This window comes from Cervus elaphus, chromosome 20, assembly GCF_910594005.1.
Source record: "Cervus elaphus chromosome 20, mCerEla1.1, whole genome shotgun sequence".
Taxonomy (NCBI): Eukaryota; Metazoa; Chordata; class Mammalia; order Artiodactyla; family Cervidae; genus Cervus; species Cervus elaphus.
This window is the reverse complement of record NC_057834.1, coordinates 63,151,499-63,167,788: the sequence shown is the minus strand read 5'-3', so window position 1 is coordinate 63,167,788 and position 16,290 is coordinate 63,151,499. Positions and strand designations below refer to the sequence as shown.

Sequence of the window (16,290 nt, the reverse complement as noted above, 5' to 3'; positions counted from 1 at the left end):
TGATCCCATATCTCCTGCATCGCAAGCAGTTTCTTTACTCCTTGAGCCATTTGACCAAGTGGCTAGAATGCATGTAGGACTTCCATTCACAATGCTTTATTTTACACTTGACTGTTACTCTTCTAAGATGGTAAGTTATAAAATAACAAATATTTTGGAGTGTCATCAATGTGCTATAAACTCTAAATAATAATATAAACTTCTACCTCTCTGTAAGCCAAACTGAAATAGAAATTTTTCTTTCAGGTCCGCATTTATGTGGATGCTGTAATTAATCATATGACTGGAAGTGGTGTGAGTGCGGGAACGAGCAGTACTTGTGGAAGTTACTTCAACCCTGGGACTAGGGATTTCCCGGCAGTCCCATACTCTGGTTGGGATTTTAATGATGGAAAATGTAAAACTGGAAATGGAGAAATTAAGAGCTATAATGTTGCTTATCAGGTACTTAGCAAAAATGAGCTATCTATGCTTTTTATTATCCACATGTAGCTTACTGATCTCCATTTTAAATGTTAGTTTAGATTGTTTAGGAAAACAAGATTCCAAGTCTGACTGTTAAAAATAATAATTTCAAATCAATATTTAAAACATTTTCTCAAATCTAATTTTTCACAATGAAAAAGGTCATCCACTGTATTTTCTACATTCTCCATTTTTATAATGAAAAATATTTCAAAGGTATGTCTATACTAGGATGTCAGTAACCTCAGAGACCAGTGCAAATAAGGCATTATAGAAATATCTATTAATATTAATGAATAAATGAAAATAATTAAATGGATTCTCAGGTGGAGGTGATGTTCCAAGGATCAATCACAAAGTTTTACCTCTGTAGGTCAGAGATTGTCGTCTGGTTGGTCTTCTTGATCTTGCATTGGCGAAAGATTATGTGCGCTCCACAATTGCTGAATATCTAAACCGTCTCATTGACATTGGTGTAGCAGGTTTCCGAATCGATGCTTCTAAGCACATCTGGCCTGGAGACATAAAGGCAATTTTGGATAAACTGCATAATCTAAACACAAGCTGGTTCCCTGAAGGAAGTAGACCTTTCATTTACCAGGAGGTATGTCAATACATGTGTATGCTAAGTCACTTCAGTTGTGTCTGACTCTTTGCAACCCTATGGATCATGTCCATATAAAATAATACCATTTATTATTCATCAGAGCATAATTCATCATCAGTATTCATCCATAATTTATCAGAAAATAAATGGCAGATTTCATTAAAAACACAGTTTCTTTAGATTAATGGATGAATCATTTATATAGAAGAGTGCTCCTTAGCCTCCTTTTATTCAGAGACTGTATATTTATCATAGGAGGTGTTTTATGCAAGTTCTGAGAATGTATATAAGTTGCAAAAATCTCTGTGTCATATTAACTTCCCCAGAGGTCATTATAGAAGACAGATAATGTAGAAATTGTCTTAAGACAGGTTATCTGACTTTAAATCTTGGCTCTAGCACCATTAGCTGTATTTATTTAGTAAATTGATCAACCTGAGGAACAATTTTTTCAAAATTTATCAAAAAGAATAATGATAATCGTTATATCTTTATATTCTTTGGAGAATTAAAGAGGTAATGTTTATCAAACACTGAGAAATTAAGGTTAGGGTTAGGGTTAGGGTTAGGGTTAATGTTGTCAGCCAGACATTAAGTGCTATATAAATATGAGCTATTTTTATCATTTATGAATAAGACTAATTCGGACAGCATTCTCACAGGACAACAGGTTACTTTGTCATGCTCCTTTTAATATTGTACTATATATTTTAGCAAAGAAAAATAAGAATTTTGATATAAGGAAGACTATTTGGGGCATTTCATATAAATAGTATAAAGTTATTTTCTATATAATTTTAACTTGTTAGTTAAAATTCTTTCTTAAAATGATATTTTTTTCTTCATTTCTATGAGGTAATTGATCTGGGTGGTGAGACAATTGCAAGCAGTGAGTACTTTGGAAATGGCCATGTGACAGAATTCAAGTATGGTGCAAAACTAGGCACGGTTCTGCGCAAGTGGAATGGAGAGAAAATGGCTTACTTAAAGTAAATGAAATACGATTTCTTTCATTTGAATTATTTCACAGATTTATTTGTGATATTGCCCCAGCATGAGTTTTCTTCTTAATGCATTTTTGTTTAGACAACTCTCAAGGATTCATTTACTAATAACAAGTGTTATACTTCCATAACTGCTAAGGGATGATCATTATTATTTAGGATGTCAATCACAAGGAGGTGCTTTTTGAGATCCAAAGCATAAAATAGAGATTTTAATCTGTGATTTTGATCTAGAGATTTCAGTATGACTCTACTAGATTTGACTAATGTTTACGTATAATTTGTAAAGGTCAGGTTATTGTTAAAATGATTCTATAATTTATGAAGTTCCTACAATGAAGCCATGCTACAGAATTACATATATTAATCAACTAATTGATTTCTAATATTAACATTTTAACAATATAATATCGAAGGCTTATTTAAACCCAGTTTCTCATTCTGTATTGTATGATAGTGGATGTTTGTCCTTCTGAAGCCCATCTAAGTTATAATATACTGAAACTTCTAAAATATCTTTTATAACAAAAATCTTATACCTGTAACATGAATGTAGTTTAAGTAATTCCTACATATATACATGTATAGAATGTATTCCTAGATAAAATTGAGGTGGCCAAAACGTTCTTTCAGTTTTTAAGTATAAATAAAAGATACATTTTTCATTTTTACCAAGAACCTTATTGAACAACATATTCACCATTTAGTTCCACTATCTTCTGCCATTTTCCAGGCAACTTCATAATTCTATCTTCCCAAAACTTTTTATCTTTTTGAGCAAAGAAGTATTCCAGATGCCTTTTACAGTCTTCCAGGTAATTGAAATTTTTTCCATTAAGAGAATTTAAAAAAGACTGAAAAAATGGGAATTTGAAGGTGCAGTGACTGATGATTATGGCAGATGAATCAGAACTTCCCAGCTGAGCTGTAACAATTTTTGCCTGGTCATCAAAGAAACATGCAGTCTTGTGTTATCCTGATAGAAGATTCTGCGTTTTCTGTTGACTAATTCCAGTTGGTTTTTGTTGAGTGTTGCTTTCAGTTGGTCTCATTGAGAGTAGTCCTTGTTGGAATTAATAATTTGTTTTTCCGGAGGAGCTCATAATAGAGGACTCCCTTCCAATCCCACCGTATACACAGCATCACCATCTATGGATGAAGACTGGCCTTTGATGTGGTTGTTGGTGGTTCATTTTGCTTGCCCCATGATCTCTTCCATTCCACATTATTATACAGTATTCACTTTTCATTCTTTGTTGCAGTTTTGTTTCTAAAATGGAATGTTTTCTTTATGTTTAATTAGAGAACTACATGCACAAATATAGTCAAGAAGGTTTTTTCCCCCCACTTAACTATGTGGAACCCAAATATGAAAGCAATTAAACTAACCAAGCTAGTGCAGATGATTTTCAATTCTTGATTTGGGTATTTTGAGTTTGTTGGCCATCACATGTGTGGTATCACATTGATTGTTCTCAAAAGTGTCTCAATTTGATCCCTATCAACTTCAACTGGTCTACTAGACCATGGAACATCATCTAGTAAGAAATCTTCAACATGAAACTTTGCAAAACTTCACAAAAATTTGCACTTTTTGACACATTCAATCAGTAACAGCACCTTCTCCATACCCTGCACAAATCTTTTTTTTGCATTTCAGTTGCATTTTTGTTTCTTGAAATGTTGGGCATCCCTGATAGCTCAGTTGGTAAAGAATCCGCCTGCAATGCAGGAGACCCCAGTTTGATTTCTGGGGTCTCTAAGAGTTGGACACGACTGTAGTGAAGCATAGTATGCCAAAAATGCTGCTTTTTTTTTCTTCCAACATTAATATTAAAATGGCTAACAAAAATTCACCAATTTTGATAATTTTTTTTAAAATACACACTGCTTTGACAGCTGTCACAACACAATCTAACTAAGTTGTTTCAGTTGAAAGATGACTAAGCACTACTAGAGCCATCTAATGGCAGAAATCAAATGCAACTTTTGGCCAACCCAATATATCTATATATATTACATTTAAAAAGCCCTGAGAATAATCATTTAATTAGAGAATTTCCTTACAGGGTGCTATAGTGAAAGGAATAGACATTTAGGTTACTCTAAAGTCATTGTAAAAGAATACATATATGTGTTTTTAAGATTTATTTTTTAATAGGAACTGGGGAGAAGGCTGGGGTTTCATGCCTTCTGACAGGGCACTTGTCTTTGTTGATAACCATGACAATCAGCGAGGGCATGGAGCTGGGGGAGCATCTATTCTTACATTCTGGGATGCTAGGTAAGAAACAAAGTTCCCCATTTTTAAACCTACATTTTAATGATGTTAAAAATATTTTCTTCTATAATGATATAATTTTATGCCTTTTAGACTGTACAAAATGGGAGTTGGATTTATGCTCGCTCATCCCTATGGATTTACACGAGTAATGTCAAGCTACCATTGGCCAAGATATTTTGAGAATGGAAAAGTGAGTTTTGGTGCTGTCCAAAATATCTTTTTCTCAAAAAAAAAAAAAAGTTAGTTTTGGTTTAATTTCTTGTGATGCTGTTACATTCACTAGTTTGTCAAATATTTATTAAGTGTAAATTTGATGCAGTGCTCTTTTAACAATGCAGTGGATATTTAAAAGTTAAAAATGAATGATCTCTGTTGATAGAGTGTGTAGGCTGTTTCAAATATAACAAATATACACTCTTAGCCAACCACCCTACAAAAAAAAGTAGCACTTAAAAATAAGGATACAGTGAGTAAAATGCATATTAAGGTATTTGGAAAGTTAGTGAAAAGTTTTCTTTTCAAACTGGAGATTTCAAATGCAGCATCATACATCAACTTCATACCTCAAGGGGAAAATTCTCTTCAGATAGATATTTCTCTTGTTTCTAGTAGGTTCTTTTCAAGTTGAGAAGTCCACTACTACTTTTTACAGCAACTCATTCTATTCTTAGATAGCCTTAATATTTAGGTGTTCCTTTATATTGACCCAACTTATAGTTTCCACTACAATTAGTCTTTTTTTATTTCTGATGTCAGGAGTCATGGCATATATTCATTTCCCCTTTTCCATAACATTTGCAAGGCTTTTCCAAGACTTCTGCATGCTAACAACTCTTAGCTTTGTCCATCATTCATCATGCCATATGATTTAAGACAGATGTTGATAACCTTCCTTGACATAATCTGTCTTTTCCTATGATTATCTTTGAAAGTACAAATCAGAAATTTGGTCAGTTTAGTAAAGGATGTTGTTATATTTTGATTAATATATTTATTGTAAAAAGAATGAAATAAAATAATATTTATTTAGCAATTATCATCTGTAAAGCATTTTTACATATCTTATTCAAATTTTATACAAACTAAGTCATATTTTCATTTTATAGAGGAGGAAAGTCAGACACAGAAGTTATATGTATTAACTAAGTTTTCCTTGTTAGTAGTAACTGAACCTATTACTTATTCTTAGTAATAGAACCTAAGACTAAGTCTTTTAATCTTGCTTTTACTGACAATAAAGTCCTTGCCATTTCAATGATATTACACTCACTTCCTATGAGTGATAATTGAAAAGTCATTGTAATTCCTTAGAAAGATGAGAGGGTTAAAAAAAAAATCATTCCCTTGTTTGAAATACGGCACTAGAGATTGAGAAGTTAGTGATAAGAAAAATTCAGTAAAAATACTGAGCAAGTTGGATAGTAAATGAAGACACTACAAAGACACAAATAGGACAGATTGGGTTTGGTGTACTAAATGAGTGGCTCAGATGGTAAAAATAAGGACACATGTAATGTTAAAAATCTAAGCTTTTATCAATAAGTAGTAAAACTGGATATTTGTTTTATATCTGGATATTTGTTTTATATCCAGAACAATAAGTAGGAAAACTGGATAACTACATGTAAAAGAATGGCATTATACCACTTCCTAACACCATATACAAAAATAAACTCAAAATGGATTAAAGACCTAAATGTAAGGACAGAAACTGTAAAACTCTTAGAGGAAAATATAGGCAGAACATGCTGACATAAATCACAGCAAGATCCTCTTTGACCCACCTCCTAGAGTAATGGAAATAAAAACAAAACTAAATAAACGGCACCTAATCAAACTTAAAAGCTTTTGCACAGCAAAGGAAATTATAAACAAGATGAAAAGACAGCCCTCAGAATGGGAGAAAATAATAGCAAATGAAGCAACTAACAAAGGATTAATCTCTAAAATATACAAGCAGCTCATGAAGCTCAATATCAGAAGAACAAATAACTAAAGAAAAAAAAAAGTGGGGAGACAGAAGACCTAAACAGACATTTCTCCAGAGAACACATACAGATGGCCAGTAAACACATGAAAAGATACTCAACATCACTCATTATTAAAGAAATGCAAATCAAAACTACAATGAGGTAGCACCTCACATCAGTCAGAATGGCTATCACCAAAAGATCTATAACTGAATGCAGGAGAGGATGTGGAAAAAAGGGAACCCGCTTGCACTGTTGGTAGGAATGTAAATTGATACAGTGACTATGGAGAACAGTATAGAGATTTCTTTAAAAATTAGGAATAAAATTATCATATGACCCAGCAATCGCACTACTGGCCATATACCCTGAGAAAACCGTTATTCAAAAAGACACATGTACCCCAATGTTCATAGCAACCCTATTTACAATAGCCAGGACATGGAAGCAACCTAGATGTCCAGTGACATATGAATGGATAAAGTTGTGGTACATATACACAATAGAATATTGCTCAGACATAAAAAGGAATGAATTTGAGTCAGTTGAACTGAGATGGATGAACCTAAAGCCTGTTATATACAGTGAAGTAAGTCAGAGAAAAATAAATGTATTAATGCATATATATGGAATCTAGAAAAATGGTATGTTTGAACCTATTTGCAGGGTAGGAATAGAGACATAAAGAACAGACTTGTAGACACAGCAGGGGAAGGAGGGGGGAAAAATTGAGAGTAACATTGAAACATACATCACCATATGTAAAATAGATAGCTAGTGGGCAGTTGCTGTATTACTCAGGGAGCTCAACCTACTGCTCTGTGACAATGTGGAAGGGTGGTATTGGAGGGTAGGGCATTGAGGAGGGAGGAGGCATGTGTATACTTGTGGCTGATTCATATTTTTATGCAGCAGAAGCCAACACAACATTGTAAAGTAGTTTTCCTCCAATTAAAAAATAAATATGAACTTTTAAAATTTACTTATTTTTTTGGTAATTGAGGATGTTAATGATTGGATTGGGCCACCAAATAATAATGGAGTAATTAAAGAAGTTACTATTAATCCGGATACTACTTGTGGCAATGGCTGGGTCTGTGAACATCGATGGCGTCAAATAAGGTAGGAATACTTATTTAGACATATCCTCTAATAATAAACTTTCTTAACATTTTGTTTTAAACTGTTGAAGCATTCATCATTATTTCACATGCTCTTTTGTTTTTAGGAACATGGTTATATTCCGTAATGTGGTTGATGGCCAACCTTTTACAAACTGGTGGGATAATGGTAGTAACCAAGTAGCTTTTGGAAGAGGAAACAAAGGATTCATTGTTTTCAACAATGATGACTGGTAAGTAAATATCAGTTAAAAATGATATTTTATGCTAATATTCTTGGTTTATTCTTTTCCTGCTCATTTACTTTTTTCATCTCTGAAAAATTCTTTAGATGGCAGATTAAGAAAACATAATGATCATAAAAAACCAGAAGAAAGATGATGATGATGACTGTTATTCTTTTGACCTCTGTTTATAAGTGCTTTCTTTTCTAAGTGGAGTTATTTTTTGTGCACTCTTGCATATCTCTGGCAGATATGATGCACATGTATATGCCCCGCATATAAAATACACAGCATAATTAATAAAAACTTTTTGAAATTTCTAGAAGAATGTCTTATAGGAATTTTAAATCAATAATGGAAAAGTGTTCCCTCTAGTACGAAATATCTTTTTCTATAACTTTTTTTCACCTACTCTCCTATCTGGTTTTTTGATCTTCTTTTAAACTTTACTGTCTCTTTGTGACAAATACTTTTTAAAGCAGATATATAATGAATACATATAATACATATAAAGGTCATTTAATCACCTCAGGAGATTTTTGAGTTTTAGTTCTGAGACATCTCACACTGATTTTCATTTATGATACTTAAAATTCTCTGCCTCCAGTATACTGTTTCCCTTATATATAGAACTATAGCTCAGAAGACCCCAATCCAAGGCCAACTTCCACTCTTCTTAGCTCACTCTAGGCCAACATATATTTCAGTGACAAAAAAAATAAATAAAGTATATACTTATCTTCCCCAAGAATTTATTGCTAGTCCTTTGATGTCTGTCTTTTATAGATGGGAGAAACAAGTTTATGAAACATCTTTATATTTTGAAACTGTTTACTTCTTTATAGAAATGTGAGATTATTTTTATCTGCAACCTCAATTTATTTTAATTTCTTGAAAACAATTTTTGAAGAAATAATCAAATTTAAATTCTTGAAAGTAATAAGTATCTTCTTAAGTTCAGACAAAGGCAAATTAAAAATATTTGTGTTTACCAAAGGTAGTAATTTTCTCTAAGGGACACAAGTCACTCAAATCTTCGCTGATACTCTTCAACCTTATTTTTTTTTTTTTTTATAAAATTTATTATTGACTAGGAAACTCTGAAGTCCTCTATTAGAATTTTGTTGGCTCTGAGAAAACTGGTTACATCCACTGAAGAGCTCTTTGTGTTTGAATTTTATTTTAATTGAGATCTTGACTGCTTAGAGTTCTATAGCACACAATTAAACTATTTTAGAGACAGTCTCTAATCTTGATTTTACTTGTGGAAAATTCAAGTTAAATCTTAAATTTCATTTTACAGGGCATTATCTGCAACTTTGCAAACTGGTCTTCCTTCTGGTACATATTGTGATGTTATTTCTGGAGATAAAATTGGTGACAATTGTACAGGAATTCAAATCAATGTTTCTTGTGATGGTAATGCTTATTTTTCTATTAGTAACTCCGCTGAGGATCCATTTATTGCAATTCATACTGAATCTAAATTATAAAATGTAAATTAAATATATATATATATATATCCAGAGAAATAAAGTTTATTTGATTATATATGTAATATATAACTTCATAATTCATTAATTTTGGTAAAAGCTATAATAAGTAATCAACTTGAACAACTCAGAAAAGCATAAAAAATGATAATTATTAGTACAGTCAACATTTTGTTTCACTTTGAAGATTCTCATTATGTTATTTGTCAAAAGAATTTCTAAGAACTCAGAAAGGTGTGTTGAAAAATGTTTGTTGCCATTAACACCATTTGCCCAGCTATGTATCTCTAATCCACATCTGTATTTCTTACATAAAATGTTTCTAACAGAAGCACAGCATAGCTGATTTAATGATGATTCCTATACAGTCATACAGGTATAACACGGGTATTTTTCACAATGTAAAGACCCTTTCATGATTAAGAAGTTAAAAAATAAAAGAAACAAATTATGTAGTCTATAATTCTTAATTCTCTTGAGCTCACAGGTATCTTCTCCTACTTTATATTCTTTCTTCTTTTTCTTTTTCTTTCCAATAGCTTTAACATGATGATGTTGTATGGCTTTTGTTCCATCTCCTAACCCCTAATATGGATGTATGTTTAGGTAGGGCTCTCATGGTACCCTATACTCAGATTTTCTTCCTGATCTTTTAGCTATTTATTTCCTTCACTTTGATTGTAAATTTGAAATTTATTAAGTCTCTCATCTAGGTATTCTTATAACTCTCAGTTGTTTTATTTTCATGATTAAATAAGAAAATAAAAGCCATATCTTGGAAACTCTCTTTTAACCCATAAATCTTGTATCTATACTTGCCCCTATCATTTTCTTCTCTCATCCTATCATAATGAGCATAGAGCACTTCATTTTACCAAAGTCCATGCCCTCCATTTTCACCTTTTTGAGGACTTTATTTCTTAGATTATCCCCTTTTTTCTGACTTAACAATCTTTCTTTTTTTTTTTCTGAAAAATCAGTCCCCTCTCTCAGCTAGATAAAACACATGGCCCTCAATTTTTCTCTTCCTTGTCAAACTCCTAAGTTTTCATGACACAGCCTCAACATCCTCAACACCAGTCATTTTTCATCTCCTTACTCCAGTTTCCATCATTACTTCATTTAATCTGCTCTTGTCAGCATAATCAAAAATATTTTTGTTACTAATACTATGTACTCCTTTATCCTCATCTTGCTCTGTTTCACTACATTATTCAATATGGAGAGACACTCTCTCTTCCTCTCTTCCTTTGGTCTCTATGATTCTACTCTCTCCTTATTTTCCTTCTCTCTTACTGATTGCTCTTTTTCAGGTTTGTTTGTTTGTTTGTTTTAATTGGATTAGCTTCTGTTTCACCTAAGAACTCAGTTGGATCTAATTCTCTGTCTCTCTAGCCTCTCTCAAAGTGATTGCAATCATTTCCATGGATTTAAAACACATTGGCAAAAAATAAAAAAATAAAACACATTGGCATAGAGACCTGAATCTGCCAACCAGATCTCTTCTTCACCTTCACATTTACAACAGATGCTTCACATCTCTACTTCAGTATTTCACAGATATCTCATACCTGACATATCCAGAATGAGACCTTCAATTTTGTCTTCAACAAACCTTTTGATACTCCATGCTGCTCTGTTTCACCACTTACTTAAAAACCTGGGATATTTCCTTGATTTTTTCCCCTTTCTCTTAACTTGCCCTATTCACCCACATAAACCTTAAATCTACTAATTTTTATTCAAAATATTTCTTAATTCCCTGCACTTCCTTTCCTGTATCCTCTTCATTTTTCTTTCCGGTGTTTCAAAACAATTTGTATCCTATTTGTACTGTTTTACTTCCTCAACTGATTTACTGGATTCCCTGATAGCTCAGTTGGTAAAGAATCCACCTGCAATGCAGGAGACGCTGGTTCAATTTCTGGATTGGGAAGATTCACTGGAGAAGGGATAGGCTACCCACTCCAGATTCTTGGGCTTCCCTTGTGACTCAGCTGGTAAAGAATCCACCTGCATTGCAGGAGACCCGGGTTCAATCCCTGGGTTGGGAAGATCCCCTGGAGAAGGGAAAGGATACCTACTCCAGTATTCTGGCCTGGAGAATTCCATGGACTGTATAGTCCAGGGGATCACAAAGATTTGCACAGGACTGAGTGACTTTCGCTTTCAGATTGAGTTCTTAAAAAATATGTACCCGACTCTGTTCTGAGACTGAGGATTCAATAAAGACCAAAATAGAATACTATCTCATAGTATTATGATGAATTGGTAAGAAGGAAAGTATAGAAAGTCATGACAATAAGAGGGGAATTTGACTAATCCTGGATAAATATCTTTGTAGAAGTGGCCTTTGAACTGAGATTTGAATGATAAATTTGTGTTAGTTAGGGAAAGAGGTGAGAAAAGAACCTTCCAAGTAGAAGAGGCAGAATTTCCTAGCTGGGTGAAGGATCTGGGTGAGTTTGAGTAACTAAAGATTAGAGAGAAGAGTCTGGGAGATGAGGCTTCAGATGCAGACAAGTGTAACCATCCTGTGAAGAATTTTGGCCTTTTATCTTAAGATAAGTGATAATCTCCACTGCTGGATTTTGGAAAGGTGGTGGTGCTGGTGGTGGTTTTCTAATTTGAAAACATCACTCTGGATGCATATAGAGAATTGAATGATTAGAGAAAGGGCTAAAGTAGATGCTGATATTGCAATGAGCCCCTCCATAATCAAAAGAATAGGAAGTTATGTTAGTCAGATATTCTAATAGTAACAATTTCAGTAGATATCTTTCATGTTTTATTTTCCAGGACAAGATCTTTAAACTCTAGACAAATATCTTTCCTGTCAAATACTGTTATCCAATAACAGAAAGCCTTTCAAATATCCTTTTTGACATTTGCAACCTTAAATTCATAATGTTCATCTTCCTTTCCCTTCCCTGGGAGGGTATAGACCTTATTATCATGGTTTACTCGACTCCTCTCTTAAAAGGGTCCTCTGGATACAATTTTATATAAAAGAAAGCAGGTGATTCTGATATGTTACAAAACTGCTATGAGTTGTTCCCAGGCCCTGGCTTGTGATTAGTCTCCTTGCATCCATCCTGCAATGCATTTGTTATAAACAATAAAGTCTGACTTTAAATTGTGAGTCTGTGGTGTTTTGTATTTAATAATATTAGTAAAATAAGAGAATTTAGTCATTTAAGAAAAGGATGCCTAGATAGTGGCAGTAGAGAGAAAAGAACACAGTCAAGAAATATTTAGATGGTAAATTAAGAATATGATGTTGAATCGGACCTGAGTGACATAAAAGAAGAGGGCTTCAAAAGATGAAACCAGATTTCTGGTTTGCAGAACTGAATGACTGGTGATGCCAGTCACTGAGTTATGGGACCGCTTATAAAGAACAGGGCTTCCCTTGTGGCTCAGCTGGTAAAGAATTTGCCTTCAGTGAGGGAGAGCTGGGTTCAATGCCTGGCTTGGGAAGATCCCCCGGAGAAGGAAAAGCCTATCCACTCTAGTATTCTGGCCTGGAGAATTCCATGTACTGTATAGTCCATGGGGTCGCAAAGAGCTGGACACAACGGAGTGACTTTCACTTCACTTCACTTCATAAAGAACAGGAGCCAGCTGAACTAAAACCCGGGTTAAGAGCATTTGAAGGAAAGTGGGGGCAAACATTCAAAAATGTCTCCAAATTGAAAAATAACATGTCATATTCAAGAAAATTAAGAAAGGCCAGTGTGACTGAAGGTCTGGTATTGGCAAGGGAAAGAGCAAAACAGGCTGGAGAGCTGGGTTCATACTAGATGATGTATAGTTCTATAGGTTATCATAAGGAGTTGAGAAATTATAAAAAATGTCTTAAAAATTTAGTAGTTTTAGACCTGGAAGTTTGTAGTTTGACTTAAATGCTATGACTATTATTCTGTGAAAGTGAAAGTCCCTCAGTTGTGTCCAAATCTTTGCAACCCATGAACTATACAGTCCATGGAATTCTCTAGGCCAGAATACTGGAATCTTTCCCTTCTCTGGGGGATCTTCCCAACCTAGGGATTGAACCCAGGTCTCCTACATTGCAGGTGGATTCTTTACCAGCTAAGCCACAAGGGAAGCCCAAGAATCCTGGAGTGGGTAGCCTATCCCTTCTCCAGCAGATCTTCCCAACACAGAAATCGAACCGGGGTCTCCTGCATTACTGGCGGATTCTTTACCAACTGAGCTATGAGGGTAACTATTTGTAAAATAAATTGAGATAATGAAAGAGGAAATTAAAATATGTCAATTTTTGAGAAGTATAAACTTCGTAAGGATAAGGCCTTGGAATAGACATGTACCTCTCATCCTCTTTCTGATTTTTCCCAAATTTAATTAATTTCCAATTACCCTGATTTCTCAGGTCATAAATGTCATAGGATCTCAATAAAAATATTATAAGCTCAATACCAGATCACCATAATGATGTGAATATCTTAAATTAATTCACACAAATTCTTTGGTTTCCCTGTACATATAAAAGTTATCTTTATACCATAGTCTATTAGGTATGCAATAGAATTATACCTTTAAAAGTGTACTTACCTTAATTTAAAAAATTAATACTTTATTGCTAAAAGAGGCTCTCATCTGAGCCATCAGTGAATCATAATCATTTTGAAGAAATATCATCAAAGATCACTGATCACAGATCATCATAATAAGTATAATCATAATGAAAAAGTTTGAAATATTGTGAAAATTGAAAGTGTATCAGAGAGACACAAAATGAGCACATGGTGTTGAAAAATTGATACTTATAAACTTGCTCATACACCTTCAATTTTTAAGAAGTGCAGTATTTGCAGAACAGCAAGGAATGAGATATGTGTGTATTTGAAAAAATTCAATATCCTCTCAACAAATGAAGTATAGAAGGAATGTAACTCAACATAGGGCTTCCTTGATGGCTCTTTGGTAAAGAATCCATCTACCAATGCTGGAGGTGAGGGTTCAATCAATAGTATCCCTTCCAGAAGGAAATGGCAACGCACTCCAAGTTTTTGCTGACAATGCTTATAGACAGAAGTGCCTGGCACACTACAGTCCATGGGGTCACGAAAGAGCTGAACACGACTTGACAACTAAACAACAAGCTCAACATAATAAAAATCATACATGACAAGCCCACAGATAACATCATACTCAAAGGTGAAAATCTGAGAGTTTTTTCTTTAAAATCAGGAACCTCACAAGGATGTCCATTCTCGCCATTTCTATGCAAAGCAATGTAGGAACACATTAGGCAAGACAGAGACATAAAAGGCATTCAAATTGGAAAGGAAGAGGTAAAATTGTCTCCGTTTGTAGATGACAAGATATTATATATGGAAATTCTTAAATACTCAGAAAGATATCTGTTAGAATTAGTAAACAAATTCAGTAAATTTGCAGGATACAAGATCAACATGGAAAAATCATAATAATAGCAAACCATCAGAAATTAAGAAAGCAATCTCATTTTCAACAGCACCAAAAATAATAAAATACTTAAAAATAATTAGTCAAAGGAGTGAATGATCTGTTGGCTGAAAACTAAGACATTGAGGAAAGAAACTGAAGAGGACATAAACTAATAGAAAGATATCCTATGTTCTTGGGTTGGAAGGATTAACATTGCTAAAATGTACATATCACCAGAAGTGATCTACAGGTTCCCTGTCAAAATTCCAATGACATTTTTCACAGAAATAAAAAGCAATCTTAAAATTCATATGATATCACCATACACCTTGAATATCTGAGGAAAATCTTGAGAAAGACCAAAAAAAAAAAAAAAAAAAAAAGAACAGCTGAGGCATAAATCGTCCTTATTTTAGACTAAATTTCAAAACTATGGTAATCAAAATAATACAATATTGGCACAAAAATAAGATACATAGGCCAATGGAACAGAGCCTAAATATAAACCCTCACTTATATGGTCAAACAATCTTTAATGAGGGTGTTGACACCAGTCAGTATGGAAAGGATAGTCTCTTCAATAAATGATGCTGGAAAAATGATTTTCTGCATGCGAAAAGATGAAAATGGACCCCTGTCTCACAGCACTGAAAAAAATTATTTGAAATGACTTGAAAGACTTAAATGGTGGCTCAGATAGTAAAGACTCTGACTGCAATGTGGGATACCTGAGTTCAATCCTTGGGTCAGGAAGACCCCTTGGAAACGGGAATGGCAACCCACTCTAGTATTCTTGCCTGGAGAATTCCATGGACAGAGGAGCCTGGTGAGCTACAGTCCATGGAGTTGCAAAGAGATGGAAATGACTGAGAAACTAACTCTTTCACTTTTCACATGCAAAAGAATGAAACTCAAATAGAGCGCATCTAGATGCTGGACCAATATATGATAAAGACTTCCTAAAGACATTGATGTTCAATAAACCAAAGAGATTATACATTCTGTGGTATCAAGCAATAAGTCATAAGGTTTTTGCAAAGATAGAAAAATCTTTATTTAAACCAACCTTTTTAGAACATTTGCCTTTTGTTCTTATGATTGTATCAAAACAAATTCCTTCCTTCCAATTTGAAAGTAACTGGAAAAAATTCAGGGCCTTTATTTAGGGCTGGTTTAATTGATTTAATCTTTCTCTTCTTTTGTTTCCCTTTGCAAGCCTCTTTTTAAAAATCTAGAGATTAAGAGAAAACAAATCTAGATTTATCAAATGTAGCTTACAGTTTGTTGCAGAAAATTATAAAGTTTTAGAAGAAATTATTTGAGTGCCAATAATGTAATACTTTAAAAAAAAAGAAGGGAAAGTGATATATTTAAAAAAACAGAAACCTTCAAAGGTCTTTCACAAGAAATCGAACAGATGGGCAAACATGCAGCCTGTTTGCTCTTTTTGTCCTTGAACATGAACTCTGGAGAAAAAATGAAATATGGCTAAGAGCCACTCACATAATTTGTTTTTAGTTAGAAATAAGTGTGTTGGAAGAGTTTAGGTACAAAAAGCACCATTTACACAGAATGAAAGGTAATATTTATTATTTCTCTGCATTTGCAAAATGCAACCCATTTAGTGGGGATATTTTTAAAGGACTTTTTTGTCATGAAATGCTTATATTTTCATCAGTTCAATTAATG

At 33.6% G+C, this 16,290-nt stretch overlaps 1 protein-coding gene across 8 annotated transcripts in view; it reads left to right on the top strand.

Annotated features, from left to right (window-relative positions):
- LOC122676562 (alpha-amylase 2B) overlaps positions 1-9,628 on the top strand; it is a 58,589-nt gene extending 48,961 nt beyond the window's left edge. For all 8 annotated transcript variants that reach the window (XM_043875938.1, XM_043875937.1, XM_043875939.1 and 5 more), the window contains 8 exons: positions 247-444; positions 839-1,069; positions 1,928-2,061; positions 4,238-4,360; positions 4,451-4,550; positions 7,334-7,452; positions 7,559-7,684; positions 8,979-9,628. In XM_043875938.1, the coding sequence (XP_043731873.1) occupies positions 247-444; positions 839-1,069; positions 1,928-2,061; positions 4,238-4,360; positions 4,451-4,550; positions 7,334-7,452; positions 7,559-7,684; positions 8,979-9,168 (1,221 nt within the window). In that variant the 3' untranslated portion in view covers positions 9,169-9,628. The remainder of the gene's footprint in view (positions 1-246; positions 445-838; positions 1,070-1,927; positions 2,062-4,237; positions 4,361-4,450; positions 4,551-7,333; positions 7,453-7,558; positions 7,685-8,978) is intronic.
- Positions 9,629-16,290: the final 6,662 nt, after the last annotated feature.